The 19,856-nt window shown below is 36.7% G+C and overlaps 1 protein-coding gene across 1 annotated transcript in view; it reads right to left on the bottom strand.

Moving 5' to 3' along the window:
* The window catches only part of Fam227b (family with sequence similarity 227 member B), a 214,254-nt gene extending 194,725 nt beyond the window's left edge, over positions 1 to 19,529 (bottom strand). Inside the window, exons 1-7 of the mRNA XM_045157008.1 lie at positions 19,509 to 19,529; positions 18,722 to 18,953; positions 17,151 to 17,218; positions 12,317 to 12,352; positions 11,807 to 11,911; positions 7,691 to 7,789; positions 6,724 to 6,825 (exon numbers count right to left, since the gene is read on the bottom strand). Coding sequence (XP_045012943.1) covers positions 6,724 to 6,825; positions 7,691 to 7,789; positions 11,807 to 11,911; positions 12,317 to 12,352; positions 17,151 to 17,218; positions 18,722 to 18,953; positions 19,509 to 19,529 — 663 coding nt within the window. The remainder of the gene's footprint in view (positions 1 to 6,723; positions 6,826 to 7,690; positions 7,790 to 11,806; positions 11,912 to 12,316; positions 12,353 to 17,150; positions 17,219 to 18,721; positions 18,954 to 19,508) is intronic.
* Positions 19,530 to 19,856: the final 327 nt, after the last annotated feature.

The raw sequence follows: 19,856 nt of genomic DNA, 5'->3' as shown, positions 1-19,856 counted from the left end.
ACTCCTCTTTTGTGGTCAGTTTCTATTCAAATACATTCCTAGATATGTCCATAATTGGGAGACAGGGCCAACTGATTTGCCCTGAACTAGTTTTGGGTATGTGTGTAATAAGGTAAGCTCTATTCTCTGAATGAACTTTTGGGCAAAATCCTCTGTCTACCCCCATTGCAATGACTGCTGCTCTCAAAACTTGTAACACAGCCCCATGGTGAATACCAGCAATCCCACTGAGGAAAGACATTAGAGGAGGAGGGAAATGATGGTACAAACACATGATGTGTCCATACAACGGTTTTACTTACTAAAAATAATCCCTTCTCTAACTAACACCTTGTGCATACTGCATAATGAGGCATACATATGATTAGAATCAGATAGATCCCAGGAAGGGATGTGTGCAATGGAGAAAAGTTTACATAATCAAGCCTCACAGTTCACACAGAGAAACACCCAAATTATGTCTGCTAGTAGCCAGTCCTCCTTCTCTTACACCCCATAAAAAGGAGTCCCAAACAACAACCCGCTGCTCTTGAGCAATCTAGCTTAAGGAGCCAGCTGCTCCTTTGTAGCATAATCCACTCCCCTGTGTTACTTTTACTTTACCCTCTAATAAAATTTTGTGCTGCTTTGCATCTCGTGTGATTTTTCAGTTCTTTGAATAAGATGCCAAGAATCTAGAAACACCCAGACAGAGATCACTGGTAGCAATACCATATTTTTTAATATTAAAGACAATTTATATCACTACTGTTGGTACTATGCATTCAGATAAGTATTTAGAATCACATAGTAAGCCTTCATTTGATAAAAAAAAAAAAAAGTATTGGAAGAATCCTTATAGGTCACTGTGGCACAATGAAATGCACATCCTAATCCATGGAACGTGAAAATGTCAAAGATCTTAGGTGGAAAGTTTTGGTAAGATATAACTGTAATCACCATTGTGATTATAAGAAGGAAGCTGAGCAAAATTTGACTACAGAAGAGGAGAGGCCACTGTGATAGCTGAAGTAATGAAACCCCAAACCAGAAAGCCAGAGCAGTCACCAAAGGCTACAGGAGACAAAGACAAATCTTTCACTGGGGCTTTCTAAAGAAAGTTGCATTGCTGGTACTTTGGTTTTAGCTCCCTAGCATTAATTTTGTATTTTTGGCTTCTGTAACTCAGAATGAATTTTTGCTGCCCTAAGCAACTAGATCCATTATCACTTCTTATAGCTGCAGTAGGAAATTAACCAAATAGTGCTCAAATTTACTGGTAAATGTTTTTCTTTAGAACCTCCATGATTTGGATGTGAGGGAGGATACATGTGTGAGGAAAAGGAGACAATTTTGTAATCTATTCATATATTTGTAGAGTGAACCACAAACATCTTCACTACCAGAAATGATCACATAACATATTGATAGTATATAAAATTGCATTAATAGTTAAAATTACAAAATTGAACAAGGTAAACAAAGGGAAAGTCTTTAAGATATGTGTGTGCAGTACATGTGTGGTGTATGCAAAGATGTGTGCATGGAGGCCAGAGGAAAATGTCAGATAACTTCCTTGATTGCTCATCAATGAGATGGAATTTCTCATTGATCCTAATCTTGTCATTTTCACAAACCTCAACATTTCTCTGGTCTCTGCTCCATGGGAATGGAGTTAGAAATGTGAGCGGCCACACCCAGCTATTTATATTGGTATTGGGAATATAACTTAAGGGGTATCTCAAGCTCTTATGTTTTTGCAGCAAGTACTGTTACCCATGGAGCCATATCGCCAGCCACATGTTTTTTATCTAAAATATCAATAAATTTATCATAAGTAAAATAAATTGTCCAAATCAAAGTGAATGACTCAAAAATAATGGAACCCAGATAGTAACATATGAGACACAGCTTTTACTTAAAGAGACCTGGAAAGAAAACACAGACACTCTTAGGTAGCCCATCAGTCCCCTAACACTCAAGCAGCTACCCCAGCCTCAGTCCCAGGCATAGTCCCAGCTGCCAGTGGGTCCCAGCTGCCAGTTTCTCCTGCACTACATGCAGGCTAAGCAGACCCAGGCTAGCAGGCTTGCATTCCCTAACTCTTGGTTTTCCCACCACTAGGGACCTCTGCATTCAAACACCTTTCCACCTACTGCCCTGCATGCATGGATAAGGTCCTCCTGCATGACCTGCAGGCTACTCAGACCCAGATCAGCAGGCTATTGTTCACATTCGCTCCCCTTTCCCACCACCAGGACCATGGTCCATCCCCCCATCTATCACCTGATTCTCATCAGTCCCATATATCCACCCCATCATGTCACAGGATCCAGCAGTCCCATCCACCCCCTGCTACATGGTCCCAATGGAACCCATAGTTGCATCCTTCACCCCTCAGTGTTGCAGAACTAACACACACAATCCCATTCTCCCATGCTTCCAACTCCGTTGCCACACAACAACACAAGTCTACTTTGTTCCATTCCCCCCTACCCCATGTCCCTTCAGGCCACCAGACAATGCAGTCCCATACCCTCAAACACTGACCAACAATCCCATTCATCGGATCCTTGGGCTCCCATCAGAGCCTCATGGGCTCCTTCCCTCTAAGAAGACAGGTCCTATTGCCATCAGAAGCCTAACTGAAGCAAACACAAAAGGGAATAATCACTGAAGACACGTCAAGGGTAAGCTACAGCTTCCTCCTAAATTAAATAAGACTCCTACACTGTGATGGGCAGACCACAACACAAAAGGAATAACATGAAAAATTAAATGCAAGTAAATCCAACAAGGTTTCCCAGCCCCACAATGGATGTCTCTAATCAAAACATAGAAGAGACAATAGGATCAGAATCACAAAATGAAGATACAAGCTATGAAACCATGGCCAAGCAATTAGTAGAACTTGCAGAAAATCAGCAAAGGTCCAGTAATTGTATGAAGGCTGTCCTCACTAGATTAGACCTAATAGAAAAGAACCAGGAAGACTTCCAAAGACAGCTAAATGACCTGAAGAAGAGCAAAAAAAAAGTGGGGGGGGGGCTGTTTGGGACTTCTGGTCAAGATGGCAACCACCTAACTGTGCTGCACCTCCTTGGGAAAGAAAGGCAAGGCATTAAGGGTTCACTGGGTCTTTTAGGGGAGAGCAATCTCTAATAGATCACCAGTGGGAGGGCACAGAGGGGAAAAAAGAGAATCTCTGATTCCCTCACTTGCAGGCAGCCCACCAGGCCCCTAACCCCCTAAAGCAGCCACCGTTGCCATAGTCCTAGCCTCAGGATGCTCCCACACTTACTGTAGGAAAGGGAACCCAGGCCAGCATAGTTTCACTTGCCTCACTGTGCAGGGGCAATTGTCTTGCTACCCCTGCCCACATGTAACCTTGAGTAGTCTCCGCCCACTGGCTCACTAGTGCTCAGGCTCTATCTGCATATCTGCTCCTGGAAACTGAACAGCACACTTTTGAACAATAAATGGGTAGTGGATGAAATAAAAAATGAAATTGCAAAATTTCTAGAAATGAATGATGATGAGAACACATCATACCAAAACTTATGGGACACAATGAAGGTGGTCCTCAGGGGAAAATTCATAGCACTAAATGCCTGCATAACAAAGACAGATCCCATATCAATAACCTAACCACCCACCTAAAGGCCCTGGAAAAGCTAGAAGAATCCAACCCCAAAAGCTCCAGAAATAATTAACATCAGAGCAGAAATTAATGAACTGGAAACTAAGAAAACAATTAAGAAAGTTGACAAAACAAAGAGTTTGTCCTTTGAAAAAATACACAAGACTGACAAACCTCTGGCCAATTTGATCAAGCAAGAAAAAGAGATGCTAAAAATTAACAAAATTCAAAGTGAAAAAGGAGAGATTACAACAGACTTAAGTGAAATTGTGAGAATCATCACAACTTATTTCAAAAACATGTACTCCACAAAACTGGATAATATGGAGGAAATACATAAATTCCTGGACACATACCATCTACCAAAGTTAAACTCAGAGCAGATTAACCTAAACAAAGATATCACACTCATCGAGATTAAAAAGGTAATAAAAACCTCCCCAAAAAGAAGACTCCAGGACCAGATGTCTTTTCAGCTGAATTCTATCAAACCTTCATGGAAGAACTCAAACCAATCTTTCTCAAACTGTGCCACAAAATTGGAGAAAAGGGAAAGCTCCCCAACTATTTCTATGAAGCTAGTATTTCCTTAATTCTAAAACCAGGCAGAGATGCCACAAGAAAAGAAAACTATCAGCCTATTTCCCTAATGAACTTAGACGCAAAGATCCTGAACAAAATCCTCACAAACCAAATCCAACAACACATCAAAAGCATTATGTACCTTGATCATGTGGGATTCATCCCAGGAACACAGGGGTGGTTCAACATATGGAAATCTGTCAATGTAATACACCATATAAACAAAGTTAAGCACAAAAACCACATGGTCATTTCGGCACATACAGAAAAGGCCTTTGACAAAACACAACATCACTTCATCATCAAAACATTGGAGAGAATTGGCATGGTTGGTTCATACCTTAACATAATAAAGGCTATATACAAAGCTCCTAAAGCCCAAATAATATTTAATGGAGAGAGGCTGCAGGAATTACCAATGTGATCAAGAACAAGAGAGGGTTGTTCCCTCTCACCTCTGCTCCTCAATATAGTACTGGAAGTCCTAGCTCAAGCAACAAGACAGGAGAAAGAAATAAAAGGGATACAATTTGGAAAGGAAGAAGTTAAGTTAGCTCTATTCAATGATGACATGATTCTATATGTAAGAGACGTGAGACACTCTATTCCAAAACTCTTGAAGGTGATTAACTCCTTTAGCAAATTAGCAGGATATAAAATCAATGCACAAAAATCAGTAGCTTTTCTATATGCAAATGACAAAGATACAGAAAAAGAAATAAGGGACATGGCCCCATTTTCAATAGGAACAATCAAAAAAAAAATACCTTGGAATAACATTAACCAAGGAAGTAAAAGGTCTATACAATGAAAACATAAAACCTCTCAAAAAAAGAAAATGAGGAGGAGTTGAGAAAATGGAAAGACCTCCCATAATCCTGGATAGGCAGACTTAACATTGTGAAAATGTTAATCCTACCAAAGGATTAACTGGACTGCTGGACTGCTTTCATCCTTTCTCATGGGTTATATTTGCCCACTCCCCCATAGCTTTCCTTGGGGGCCATCCCACAGTCCTGCCATCCTGCCAAAATTCTGGGGTCTTCATTACAATTTATGACTTTCCTGTACAGCTTCACATAGTAATATCACAGGACCTTGCAGGGGTCTGTCCCTGTCTCACAGCTAGGGAAGCACTCAGGGACATAAAACCAGAGTCACATTGTCACATCCATAGAAAGAAGCAAAGAGAGAGAGATAGAGAGAGAGAGAGAGAGAGAGGGAGGGAGGGAGGGAGAGAGAGAAAACAGGGAGTAGAACCATGTTACAGAACCTCAAGGCACAACCCCAGTGACTTCCTCCAGGTTCCACCTCCTAAAGATTCCTGGACCTTCCTGAATAGCACAACCAGCTTGGGATTAATTATTTAAAACCTATGATGGACATTTTACATTCAAACCATCATATTTACCTAGGTGATTTTCATCAAACTCCAGCCATGAAGCTTTGCTTTTGTCCCCAGTTCTCTACTGGTTTCCTCTAACACATTTACATATATATTTGTGGGCAAGATAGGTCAAGATTAAACAGAAAGGTATGGCAAATTCATGAATTAATTCTTATGTTTTCATTGTAAGGATATTGTACTTTAGAGCTGATCACATGAAAACACTATCAAAATCCAAAATAATAAGATACATACATATATATATATATATATACTTATATATAGATATATATAGACATATATCTCTATATATCTATATCTATCTATCTATCTATCTATCTATCTATCATCTATCTATCTATCTATCTATCTATCTATCTATCTATCTATCTATCTACCTACCTATCTATCTTTTGGTTTTTCAAGGTAGGGTCTCATTCTAGCCCAGGCTGACCTGGAACTCACTATGTAGTCTCAGGGCGTTCTCGAACTCATGGTGATTCTCCCACCTCTGCCTCCTGAGTGCTGGGATTAAAGATGTGAGCCACCATGCCCAGTTTCAAAATAATAATATGTTTTTGATTTACAGATTGCCAAAGCAACAAAGTACTTCAATATAGCTTGTATTTTGAGATGTTAAATATTAAAATTAAAAATATTCAATGAAATTCCTACATTCTTCACTAGAGAACTTTAACCAACCTCATTCATTAGTTAAAATAACAGAAATTCAAAAATTCAATGAATAATTTTATGCATTTTACTTTACTGCAATGTGTGCTTAATCATTAAGTATAATACAAACTGGCCAATTTCTCTTAGATGGACCAAAAGATTCATTATAATGTAAAAAGAAAAAAAAATCTTATGTTTTGAACAACAATAAGAACATATATCAGTTTTCAAATAAAATGTCTATAGAACTAACAGATTCTGTAAGATTTTACAGTTAGAGAGGACAACATTCTGGGTGACAGACGCACACTAGGTAAGAGAAGAACTCTTAAATATTTCTATTGCTTGCACCACATTAGACAATTTTGGTCAAATTAAGAAAATGCATTCATATGTGATTAAATGAATTTTTTTAAATATTTCATTCACTGTAAAAATAGTGTAAATAAGTTATGTTTACCTGAAAGAATGTATCTTTCTGATTCAGAGGTATGGTCAGAAAAAGCATTACATAACTTTCTGCAATTCTATCAAACAAGCAATCTTGATCTTTTTTGTCAGGCTTAAAGAAAAAAAGTATAAAATAAAGTCAAAATTACAACTTATATTGGAAAGTTAATTGTAGAGTTCATTAATTTTATCTATTATTAAAGGATAGATCTGCTGATCTGGAACAGCATTGATTTTGGCATCATGCATGAATTTTCATGCATGGTATTTCTGTTATTTGTTATCTGCATTACCTTGCTCAAGGTAATTATGTCTTAGCCACATCTTACTTTAAAGGAATAGTAAAATTAAATAAAGAAAAAGATCACATTTTGTATGACTTGCATTTCAGTGTCTGGTACACAGAAATCATACAGACATTTGAAAAATTAATGCCGATTCTTGAATAGTAGCAAGAGCTAATCAATGACTTAGTTTCTTTCCACTTGTCCATAACTACTCAAACACGTCTGTTATCAATTATTCAGAGTGAAAAGAAAGCAATTTCTGGAAGGAGACAATCATACCCAGTAAAACTGTGGCATGTTAGTTAAATTGGAAGCAAAGTAAATATAAGAAAAAGGAAATCTATATAAAACAATAGTGGCCATATTGTAGCAAAATCCCAATGTAGCAGGTTGACTTCTTGCTGTATTAAGCTATGAAGCAATGAATTAGAACCTAAATCCATTGTACATGGAAGGTGAAATAAAGAGTTTAAGTTCATAATATGGACTGCAGAAAACACAATCAAGCATTACTGATTTTTGGTGAACAAAATGCAAAAGTGCTAGTAGGAAAACTGAACAAGGATTTATTGATACATAGAATCTTGGACATAAAATGAAGTTTGATATCATCTAGTTTAAAGTCTTCTATCCAGGTCTCTTAGCATCCAATACAATACTCTCATAACTGTTTGATAACATGTCATTTACCTTAAATTTATTAAGAAACCACCACCAAAAGAAGTCATGCAACAGAGCAATGGAAGCTTCTGAGAGAAAATAAGTCCTCCAAACTTTAAACATCTTTTTCTATAAAAAAAGAGATATCTAGATATTAAATTGAAGTATGTTACAATAAAAACATATTGAAGCAAAAATTCAGAGGCTACAGAGAACTCAGCATGAAATTAGACTGCAAACAGGCCCCCCAAGGCTCAGGGATCATTGTGTAAGGGGGCACAGAAAGATTATAAGAGCCACAGGATAAGTAGGAATATCCAGAGGCACAGACCGTCCCTCCCCCGCCCACAACAGAGACTGACTGAGGCCTTAATTACCCCACAGTGAAGATCAACAACCCCATTGAGGAGGGCCCTCGAGAAATTGGGAGTGGGGGAGAGGGAATATAAGACTACAACCTCTGTAAAAACAAAACAAAACAATGTACTATTTACAAGATATATTTCAACATGCTATTTAAAAATTAATTAGATTTAAAATAAAAGAACTATTTACAGAAAACAAGTATATATAAATTTTTCAAGGAAAAATGAATCCAATACAGAATATAAATATCCAAAGATATTTAACATTAAATCCATATATATATTTTATTTATTTTATTTTTTTTCTAATCAGCCAACAACCTTGTGTGCTAGCAGAGGACATAGCTAGCCACTGCTGGCCAACAACTTGTGGTACCCAGCCTAGGTGGATAACCAATGTCTTGCTGATTTACTAAGAGATTGCTCAGTGGAAAAGAACCCATAGCTAGAACTGGGAACCAACTTAAATCCTCTGGAGAAATAATGTGTTTATTTTATATTCATAAACACTTTTAGCATGTGTATGTGGGCAGACTTCATGCATATGTGATGCATGTTTGTCTGTATATTCAAATACATGTGAACGTGTATGCATGGAGTTTAGACATCAACATTGGGTGCTTTCCTCAGTCTCTCCAATTTATTCCTTTGAATAGGATCTCTGAACCCAGAGCTCTCTGATGTGGCTTGTCTAGCTAGCCACTTGCCCTGGATATCAACCTGCCTCTGCCTTCTGAGTGCTGGGATGGCAGGTACATACCACTTGCCTAGCATTTATGGGGGTCCTAGATATACAATCTCAAGTCCTCATGCTTGTGAATCAAGCACTTTAATGAATGAACCATCTAATCAGCCCTACTTGTAACATTTGAAATACTAATTTTTCTTCAAAAGTGTTAGATTGGTATTTAAGGTTCACAAAATATATTTTTAAAATTTTTCTCAAATGTAATTGAATGTTTTCCAATATCTGAACCATAGGCCATTTTTTTAGTATTTTGTCTTTCTTTCCTTTATCACCCTTTCTTGTTGCACCCCTTAGTTCCCTTTAGATCACTTCTCCCGTCAGTGTCATCCTTCTACTTTCATGAGTCTGGCCTTATTTTCTTAACATATTGATCTTTATCTGCATCTACCTTCCTGCAAATTACATAATTTCTTCTTCTTTATGGCTAGAGAAAAATCCCATTGGACATATAATACCATATTTTCTTTATCCATTAATCTGTTGATAGCCTCTAGGCTGGTTTCATATCTTGGATATTATGAATAGTGCAGCAATAATCATGGATGTGCAAGTATCTTTGTCATAATGTGATTCATATTCCTTTGGGTATATGTCCATGATGAGCTGAATCACATGGCAGTTCTACTGCTAGATTGCTGAGGAAACTCCACACTGATTTCCATAGTGGATGCATTAACCTATATTCCCATCAACAGTGTATAAGGATTCCTTCTGCTTTGCATTTCTTGCCCATATGTGTTGTCTTTTGTTTTATGATGGACATTATGAATGTGATAAAATGGAATCTCAAAGCACTTTTAATTTATATTTCCCTGATGGCTAAGGATGTTGAAAACATTTTCACATCTTCATTGGCCATCTGTATTTCTTATTTTGAAAACTGTACATTGTAATTGTTTATTTACTGATTGAATGATTTGGCTTTTTTATTATTTTTGTTAATTTCTGGAGTTCTCTGCAGATTCTAGATATGGATCCCCTCTCAGATATTTTGCTGCGCAGATTTTCTATTATTCTGTAAATGGTCTCTTCACTCCACTGATTTTTTATTTGCGGAGTGGGTTAAGCATCTCATCTTATTTATTTTATTTACTTATTTCTTTGGGGTGTGTGTGCGGGGGGAATTCACCAGGATCTGTTGTCACTGCAAATGAATTCCAGACACATGCACCACTTGTTTAGTTATTTGTAAGCAGAGAAACAAAGAATGAGAGGGGGAGGAAATGAGTACACTACAAAACAAATTCCTGAGGCATGCCACTTTGCACATATGTCTTTTTGTCTCACTAGCTCAGGACAGCCTCAAACTCATCCAGTCTTGTTTCTTTGTTCTTTTTAAGGCAGAATAGCTATCATTATATCCCAGGCTAGCCTGGAGCTCACAAGGATCCTCCTATGTCCCTCAGCCTTCTGAGTGCTGGGATTAAAGGTGTGTGCCAACCACACCCAGCTCCATTTTTATCTGATAGATTTTCAGGTCAGTTTGGGACTACAGAGTGAGTTCCAAATCACCCTGAAGCCAGAATGAGATCCTGTGTCTGGGGTGGGAGAACCTAGGAAACAGCAGACAGTTCAAACAAACAAAAAACTCACAACACTTTTAAAATATGCTCTTTGGGGAACAAGACTGAACAACCCAAAATCCAAAAGCTCACCTATGGAGGGAGGGTATTGCTGGCTTGCAGTAGCCAGAGTGGAACAGAACATGTTGGCTGTCCTGTACCATCCATCCATTTTTCTTCCACCAGGTCTGGGTTTTGAGCCAATCTCAGTTATACCTGATTCTGTAGCTTGAAGAGCTCCTGGTATACCCATTTATTTTCACTCTCTCTCCCTCCCCTTCCCCTTCTCTGCTTGAAAATAATAATTAATTAATTAAGATTGCCATGAGGTCAAGGCCAGCCTAAGACTACATAGTGAATTCCAGGTCAGCCTAGGCTACAGTGAGACCTTACCTCTAAAAAGAAAATATGTAAAAGAAAAATAAGTAAAAATAAAAAAGGCCAGAGTGAGACCCTGCCTTGAAAAACCAAATTAAATAAATAAGGAAATAATGAAATACATAAGTAAAATAAAATAAAAAGTAACTTTCTTGGATCAAATGAAGGTGACACCAAGAACTTTTGAGGTTTTAGTTGTTTAGCATAGGTAAGGTCCACATACATTCGGAGGAACCAGAATGCGGCCAGCAGTATGTCCCTTAAATGAATTTTTTTGAGGCACAGTCTCAACTCTGGCCCATGCTGAGCTGCAGCTCACTCTATATACTAGTTAGATCCAATAGAATTCAACATTTCCTTTAATAGAAACCATAAAAAATAATTTCTATTTCTCAAATACAAGCTAAAAGAAGATTTTTATGAATTTTCATAACAATAAAATGATTTACTATGTATTCTGCTAAGGTGTTTTTTTTTTCTTTTTCCCCATAGGAACTAAATTTAGCATGCCCTTTGCTAGTAACAGCTTCAACATTGATTTAGTTCTTTTTCAATACAAAGACATATATAAAATAAAGATACATATAATGAATACACATGAAAAGTTAAAACTAAAATAACGGATAACAAGCTGTTTTTCCACTAACAACCCTAACATACTTGTTAATCATTGGCCACCAAACTCACTTCTTTTCTACACCTGCAGGTAACTGATTTAGGATACAACACACAATTCCTCCAGGACACTTTTAGACTTAAAAATGATCCACAAAAGGGCTGTTGAGAAGAGCTCTTATAAGTTATTTCAGAGTAAAAGAAGCAAAATAAACTATTCTGAGACGGGAAAAGAGTAGAAACATATAAGGAAAAATATCTATTGTGAATGCATGCCAATGAGGAACACTAGTAGACGTAGTCCCCAGGGACAACAGTATACTAACACATTCTCTTATGATATACAGGACTAGGCAATCTTCAAGGAATCAAATCTTGCAAAATATATAATTTTTCATAATTTTAAGTAAAGGCCTGAGGCATTAGATCATATTTTTAAAGTTTGTTACATAATAAATATAAAATAATATTTACATACTTCAAAGCTTTGTGTTTTTAAAATAAAAAGATAAATCTGTTTAGCATCCAAATGTCTAGGCAATTGAGTTGGTTCACTGACTTTGAATCCAGAGAAATTGCAACCCTAGAAAAATGGAAATGTCATAAACAGAAATTATTTCCTTTTCCTGTATATAATGATTTCACAGGACTATAGAAGACAGATATATATCTTACTTAACCAATATATTTATTTCACATTACTACATTAAATAAAAATTATATAATTCTCCTAAGAAAAGCTCATGTTTTCCGCTTCTGTGAAACTAAGAGCCTTTGCACAGTCATGAACCAAATCCAAAAACAAATCAAAATTATATTTCATAATTCATTTTAGTACATTAAAGTGATAAAGAATTTTTTCTAAACTATCTATAAAGAAATCAGAACTAAATACAATAAATATTTATACTGCCTGCTACATTATTACAAACATTCTTTTGGCCTAAATATTTGGTGTCTAACCTTGCTGAATAGAAAGTTTAAGTACCTCTATATTCTTCTCTGTCTCCATCTCATCCGAAAGCTGAAAAACATTTAAATAAAATGTTTAAAACTCTTAACTGAAGTATTTTTACACATTAAAACCTTAAGAAAGAAATCCAATAAGATACTTATATTTGACAATAATTCATAAATGTTTAGTTAACACAATTCTTTAAAGCTAATTTCAATACATTCTAAAAAATTGTTTGATAAAATTCAGCAATCAGATTTTTTGAAACATCTTTGAACTTCCATATATATTATAATAGTTTTTTTTTAATTTATTAGTTTTCTTTTCAGCAAACACAGGCAGTTTGGTACCATTGTTTAGGCTCATCCATGACCTACCAACTCCCAATGGCCCCTCCTTGTTGATGTAAATGGGTCATGCACTATGGAGTTAGCCCACAGTTATTGGTACGATAAATGTCTCTGCATATCATGACCCAACATGTGACTCTGACATTCTTTCCGCCCCCTTTACGGCAAAATTTCCCTGAGCCTTGTTGGGTTCATTTTTGGTCTGCTTCAGTGCTTATTATACTCTATATTATTAGAAACTAAATAATGTTAGTGTCCCAATGTTGCCACAACCTAAACCAAGTTAACATTGACATTTTACAATGTGCTTCTGAAGTATAATTTTAAAATAAAAACTGAAGCTTATATATAATATGAAGCTTAGATGCCCACTTACCATGACCTCTAGTTCTATTCCATTGTTATCCTTCTTTTAGCTACTTATTATAATTTTTTGCTTATACCCTTCCATTCCATTAATAATCCTTTTGCATACAAACTATGCACACATAAAGAATAACATTCACACTGCAAAAGATGGCATTGAGCATAGCAAGGAAATATTCAACCAATACAAGTTTTAAAACAACTAGGGCAAACATCAAATTCTATAGTTCCAAGTACAACAGCTCTAGTCAATGAGAAGTTTCCAAGTCCAATAATTCTTATCACTAACAAGTCTCTAGAGTTCCAAGTCTGCCCCTCCAGCTAGGCTACTCATGGTGCTGGAAAACTTCATCTAGGGCCAGTAGCTCTCCTGACCAGCTATCTTGTGGTCCCAACATCTCCACAGGGTTTTCACTGCAATCCATGGTCCATCCTTATGGTTCCATTGGGTCTCCCTACAGGCATCAAGCAAACCTGCTTCATACTGCCCATGGCCATTTCCCAAACACAAGACTGTGTTGCAAATTCAATGACCCTCTCTTTACTGTGTTTCTTATACTCCTTAATACCAGGTAGAGTGCCAATTTGTTAATCCAGGGAGGAATAAAGCAAATTTTAAAGAACAGGACACTCTGAACATTTGGGCTTCAAAAGAATCTATATTCTTCTGGTTGTCCCAGTCTTAAAGATTGTAATCTCTCATATAATTGCAGTTTAATGGGCAACAGTTTCAGCCCAAAGGTTTTATTTTTTTCTGTGCCATATCCCTCTGCTCACACCAATCCATTTCTACACAATGCAACCCTGTACAAATTCTCAGGACATAGGCACAACAAGAAGCCTCTCATACCAACTGCTTCTAGCCCAGTCCAGGAAAAACTCTTTCTTACCCTCACAAGCCAAACCTCATAGTCCATAGTTCTTACTGCATTCAGGTCTTTAAACTCTGACCACAATAGAGCATCAAGCTGTACTTATAACACTACAAGGCATCTCTTAGGCCAAGATTTCAAATCTTTCCATGCTTCTCTTGAAAATCAGCTCCAAAAGGCCAAAGCCACACAGTCAGGTATCTAGCAGCAATTCCACTACTCAGTGCCAACTTTACAGTTGCAGCCAGGTTCTCATTGCTGGCAGAAAGCACCTGACCAAGAGCAGCATGTGGGGAAAAATCAGTCTATTTTGGCTAACAAGCTCAAGGGGAAGCCCAATGATGGGAAATGTAGGAAGCCCAATGTAGGGAAAATGATGACATGAGCAGAGGGTGGACATCGCCCCCTCACAATAATATTAGGAGAGTGTGCCAAACACTGAAAAGGGGAAATTGGCTTAATACCCATAAACTCACCCCCAATAATACACTGCTTCCAAGAGGTGTCAATTTTCAAATCTCCATAAGCTAGGAAACTAGCATTCAGAACACCTAAGTTTATGAGGGACACTTGAATCAAACCTTCACATGAAGATACCAGTGCCAGGTGTGGGAAACTTCCCTACAAGTCAAGGTATCCCCAGAGGCTTCCAAAACAATACAGGCTATTGCCACTGCTCTTGATGCCCACTAGAACTGAATGGTAAGCCCCGTAGAATACAAAGAAATCAAGCTGGAAGTTTCCTACTTACTGGCTATGTTTCATAGTTCTGGAAGTCTTCTGGGGGAGAACAGGTCCTCAAAGGTCTCACTCAGCAGTGGGCCCCATATGCAACCATACTGACTTTCTGGTTAAAGATGTGTTTACTGTTATAATAGATGTATGACTACGATGAGGGTAACTAACCTGTTTCTGATTAAATTTGTGCCCCAGTCCACAAAAGGGATTTCCTGCCTGGTACTGTAAGCCAGGTCAAAAGTATGCAGAGGTCAGGCTCTAGAAGGGAATCTGTTATTTCTGATTTGTTAAATGCGCTTGTTGTCAAACTTTCTTCTAAATATTTGCTTATACCCTCAGATTATAGCTACTTTCAGCTTTGGTTAGAAAAGTTCTTCTTAAAAAAAAAAAAAAACCTTTTGGTATTAATTAGCAGTAAATGCAGAGACTCATAGCTGAGAAAAATGCTGAAACTGAGTCTTAAAATGTTCTGTTTTTAAAATTAATTAATTAATTTAAGAAACATGGGGCAGATGGAGAGAGAGAATGGACATACCAGGGCCTCTAGCCACTGCAAATGAACTCTAGATGTATGTGCCACCTTGTGCATCTGGCTTACATGGGTACTGTACTGGGGAATTGAATCTGGGTCCTTAAAATTGTATTTTATAGTTTCCATTACTGGAAGAGATAGCATGATAAACTGCTAATATTGTTAAATAACATCCATATAACTTTTATTAAGATGAGGGGGTTAGGGAATGGGAGGAGAAGGAGGATGAAGGTTAACCAAAACTTAAGACATATGAAAAAGCCATATGGAAAACTACTATTTTGTAGACTAATTAAAAATATTTTAAAATAATAAGAGAATGAATGTCAGTACAATACATAGGTTAATAATATTGTTTGAAAACTCCATGAATTATTCAATGAAATTTTGCAATCAGGTTCACATCGGTAGCATACATCACCTGACAATACCCATAAGCCAACCCCCAACAATACACTGCCTCCAAGAGGCATTGATTCCCAAATCTCCATCAGCTGGGAACCTAGTTTTCAGAACAACTAAGTTTATGTGGGACACCTGAATCACACCACCTCATTCCACCTCTGGACCCCATAAACTGATAACCATCCATGATGTAAAATGTAATGCGTTGAGTCTAACTTTAAAAGTCCCCATAGTTTTATCAATCCAAATGATGGTCAAACATCCCCATAATCCAAGGTCTTTTAATTGAGCCATAATATAAAAAAACACCCCAAAATCCATAATGGCAGGAGAGCACCTTAGCCATTGAGCAACCTCTCCAGCCTCAAATTTTCTGTTTTTATGCAAAAATAAATATTATATGTATTAAATAATTAAATATTTTAAAACTCTAATACAAAAAGACATATGTGACCAATGACAGCATTTCTGGCACTATAAGGAAAGACTTCTGAAATTTCATGCCCTATGGAAAATTTTAGTGAAAATGACATATCCATGAGAATATAAAATTATATAATACGCTATGCTACTAAGTAAAATATATTATAAATTATTAAATCACCAAAGGAAAGGATATGCACACATTAAAATCAATCTTCAAGTAACTTTGTAGTGATGTGTTGAGTATGAGAAGCTGAATTGATCAATTTTTAAAACACAGACAAGTTATATTACAAAAGACTAAAGAACATTTCAGGTCTGGAGAGATGGCTTAGCGGTTAAGCGCTTGCCTGTGAAGCCTAAGGACCCCGGTTCAAGGCTCGATTCCTCAGGGCCCATGTTAGCCAGATGCACAGGGGGCGCACGCGTCTGGAGTTCGTTTGCAGTGGCTGGAGGCCCTGGCATGCCCGTGCCCATTCTCTCTCTCTCTCTTTCCCCCCTTTCTCTGTCTGTCACTCTAAAATAAATAAATAAAAAATGATCAAAAAATTTTTTAAAAAAGAACATTTCAAAATGTTATCAGTAGTCTGGGGAGATAGCTCAGTTAAAAAGTCTTGTCTTACAAGTATAAGAAGCTGAGTTCAGTCTATGGTATAATGTATATACTGGGTGTGGGCATATATCTATAATACTCGCACTGAGACAGCAGGTCAGTTAGATCCCTGTACCTTGCTGGCTAGCTAGCTTATTTGTGAGCTCCAGAGCAATGAGAGACCCTGTCTCAAAAAGGGGTAGATGGTGTTCCTGAGGATGATACCCAAGAATATCCTCCATGTGCACACATGCATGTGCCTACACATATATGAACATGAATGCATACATGCATGTACTACCACACACACATGCAAAAATGATATCAGTGCTTATCTATGGAATTACAATATTTATATTATCTTGAAAATGCATTTTAAGAGCTGGACATTATGGCATACATCTTTAATCCCAGCACTAGGGAGTCAGAGTCAGGACAATTGCCATGAGTTCAAGGCTATGAGACTACATAATGAATTCTAGGTCAGCCTGGGTTAGAGTGAAACCCTACTTTGAGAAAGAAAAAGCCCACCACCACCAACAACAATAAAAAAAACATTTAGGAGATGGTAAGAACATGAATATCATACCATTATCTTCTTTTGTCTTGGATGTTTTTGTAGGAATGCCATATGTTTTTCCAAATTCCCATATGAACCTTTTAAAAAAGGGAATTGATATATAAATACATCCTCTAAAAATAAAAACATTTGAAATAATTCAAAGAAATTATATATAAAACCGTTCATTGAAATGATAATTCTGTTATGCAATACCAAACAATATCTGAATGAACACTGGAACTGTTATAAGTCTTCTGTTTCATTTTGGGGCGGGGTGTGGGGGGGAAATGTCAACTCCAGCCAACATATCCATGACACTTTTCTATCTGGATTGATCTCTATTGGACAAGTTCATATTTTTCAAATAGCTCAGCCATTTAGACTGTGATGTTGCATAGCTATTTTAATTCAATAAAGTGAAGTACTATGATGCATGGTCCAGGAAAAGTTTATGAGTCTTGAAGTTAGATATCTTAATCTTTAATATACTCTCTAATACATACTGAAAATAATAAATACATAGTTTTTAGTATTTTTAATGTTGGAAGAAGGTATGAAAGGATATGTTCAGATTTCTCTTGCTTAGTTATATTTTCTGTACAGAGATAATGTACACATTTGTATCTATGCATACAATCTACATGTCTATATAAACTATTTATATAGAAATGCATATGAAAACATGTAGTTGTATAAACATACTTATTATAAACTAAACATATATATATATATATATATATATATATATATATATATATATACATGCTATAAATATAGTGTGTATACATTTCAAATGATCAAATCTTAAAATCAAAAACTTCAACATATTTTAAATAATTAATTTGTTAATATATTTATACATTTTAAAAATTTAAAATCTACATAATATGGCTAATTAAATTTATTTAATACACAGAAAGTACTTGGTAATCACTACAAGTATCATATTCAGGGATTATATATATGACAAATTTATTCATTAAATCAACAATAAGGCAGTAGTCACCATCATATTTAAAATTATTCAGATAGATCAATATAATTATATAAGTAAAAAGTTCTACAAACAGTAAAGGGAAAAAAGTATCATTACCTCAGGATGTTTTCAGTTATTGTGTGTGTGCGTGTGTGTGTGCATGCACATATACACTGAATCCTGAACACTTCCGGAAGTTAACATAGCCCATATAGAGAAATTTCACCCCTTTTATTTTTGGTTTTTGAAATACAGTTTTCTATCTTGGCCCTTGCTGGCTGCTTTGCTTCTATATCAATTATCACATCATGTTTCCCTGAATCCCTGATATTTTGCAACCTCCATTCCAATGTAAAAAAATTCATAATGGTTTTAGGATTGTCTCAGTAATACAGTCTTCAAAACCACATGTTTACATCTAGCTAAAATTATTTATTGTATTCCATTTAAATAATGATACTTGTAAAACTTTAAAGGTACTTTACACTTTATTTTATTTCATTTTATATGAGAACACATAGAAAGGCATCAGACACACACACACACACACACACACACACACACACACATAGAGCTCACTCTTATGACTATTACTTTACTCACACAAAAAGGTAAACCTTACTTGTTTTAGAAATCATGCTGTTACAGTCAAATATATTGGAGGCATGATCATGCAAAAGAACTGAACAGTCTTTTAACCTTGACTCCATGATGATGACTTCTTCAAATAATCGGGGGACATTATCACATAGATAAGAATAAATTGAAGTAAATGAACTATCTTCTCCTAATTTTTGCTGAGTCTCTACCCATGCATCATTATCTCTTAAATGATGTTCTTTGGGCCAATTTTCCTGCAAAAATTATGTAAGAGAGCAAACATATAATTTTTAATAAATTTAAATAATAGTGACTAAGATTAAAAAATCCAGAAAAGTTAGAAGAACTTTACAGAAACATGTTTTTTCTGAATCATTTTAAACAAAGTTGTTATCTTGACTCTTATTGTCCTTTGTGGTGGTTTGAATCAGTTGCCCTCATAAATTCATGATGTGAATGCTTGGTCCCAAGCTGTTGGCAATTTGGCAGGTGGAGCCTTGCTGGAGGAGGTGTGTTTCTGGGTCTGGCTTAGGGTATTATAGCCACCCTTCCTCATCAGAGTTGGTTTACTCTACTACTACTGTTGGCCACCTGCTGTGGCAAGATAGTGATGCCCACCCTCTGCTCATGCTATGCTTTCCCCTGACATTATGAAGTTTCCCCTTAATACTGAAAGGCAAAATAAACCATTCCTCCCATTGACTGCCTTTGGTCAGTGTTTTGTTCCAAAGTTGAGTTACCTTCTTGTTGCTGGGACAAACACGTGATCAAAAGCAGCCATTGTGTGGGAAGGATTTACTTTGGCTTACAGTCTTATGAAGAAGCTTCATGGTTGCAGGGGAAAGCATGGCATGAGCAGAGACTGGACATCACTTCTGCCATGGCTGGAAAACAGTAGCAGGAGAATGAGCCAATGTCTCTCAAGGCAGAGCTGTCTATTACACCATAAACCCACCCCCAGCAATACACATCTTCCAAAATTGCCGCCATCTGGGGACCAAACATTCAAAACACATGTTTATGAGGGACATCTGATTCAAACTATCATATCCAGCAACAAGAAGGTAACTACAACATCCTTTAATACTTTACTGTTAAGAATGAAAATATTAGGGGGACTTCCCGTCAAGATGGCATCCACCTAACCACAACGCACC

Source organism: Jaculus jaculus, chromosome 8, assembly GCF_020740685.1.
Source record: "Jaculus jaculus isolate mJacJac1 chromosome 8, mJacJac1.mat.Y.cur, whole genome shotgun sequence".
Lineage (NCBI taxonomy): Eukaryota > Metazoa > Chordata > Mammalia > Rodentia > Dipodidae > Jaculus > Jaculus jaculus.
Note: the sequence above shows the minus strand (reverse complement) of the source record. Positions and strands in the feature narration are given on the sequence as shown.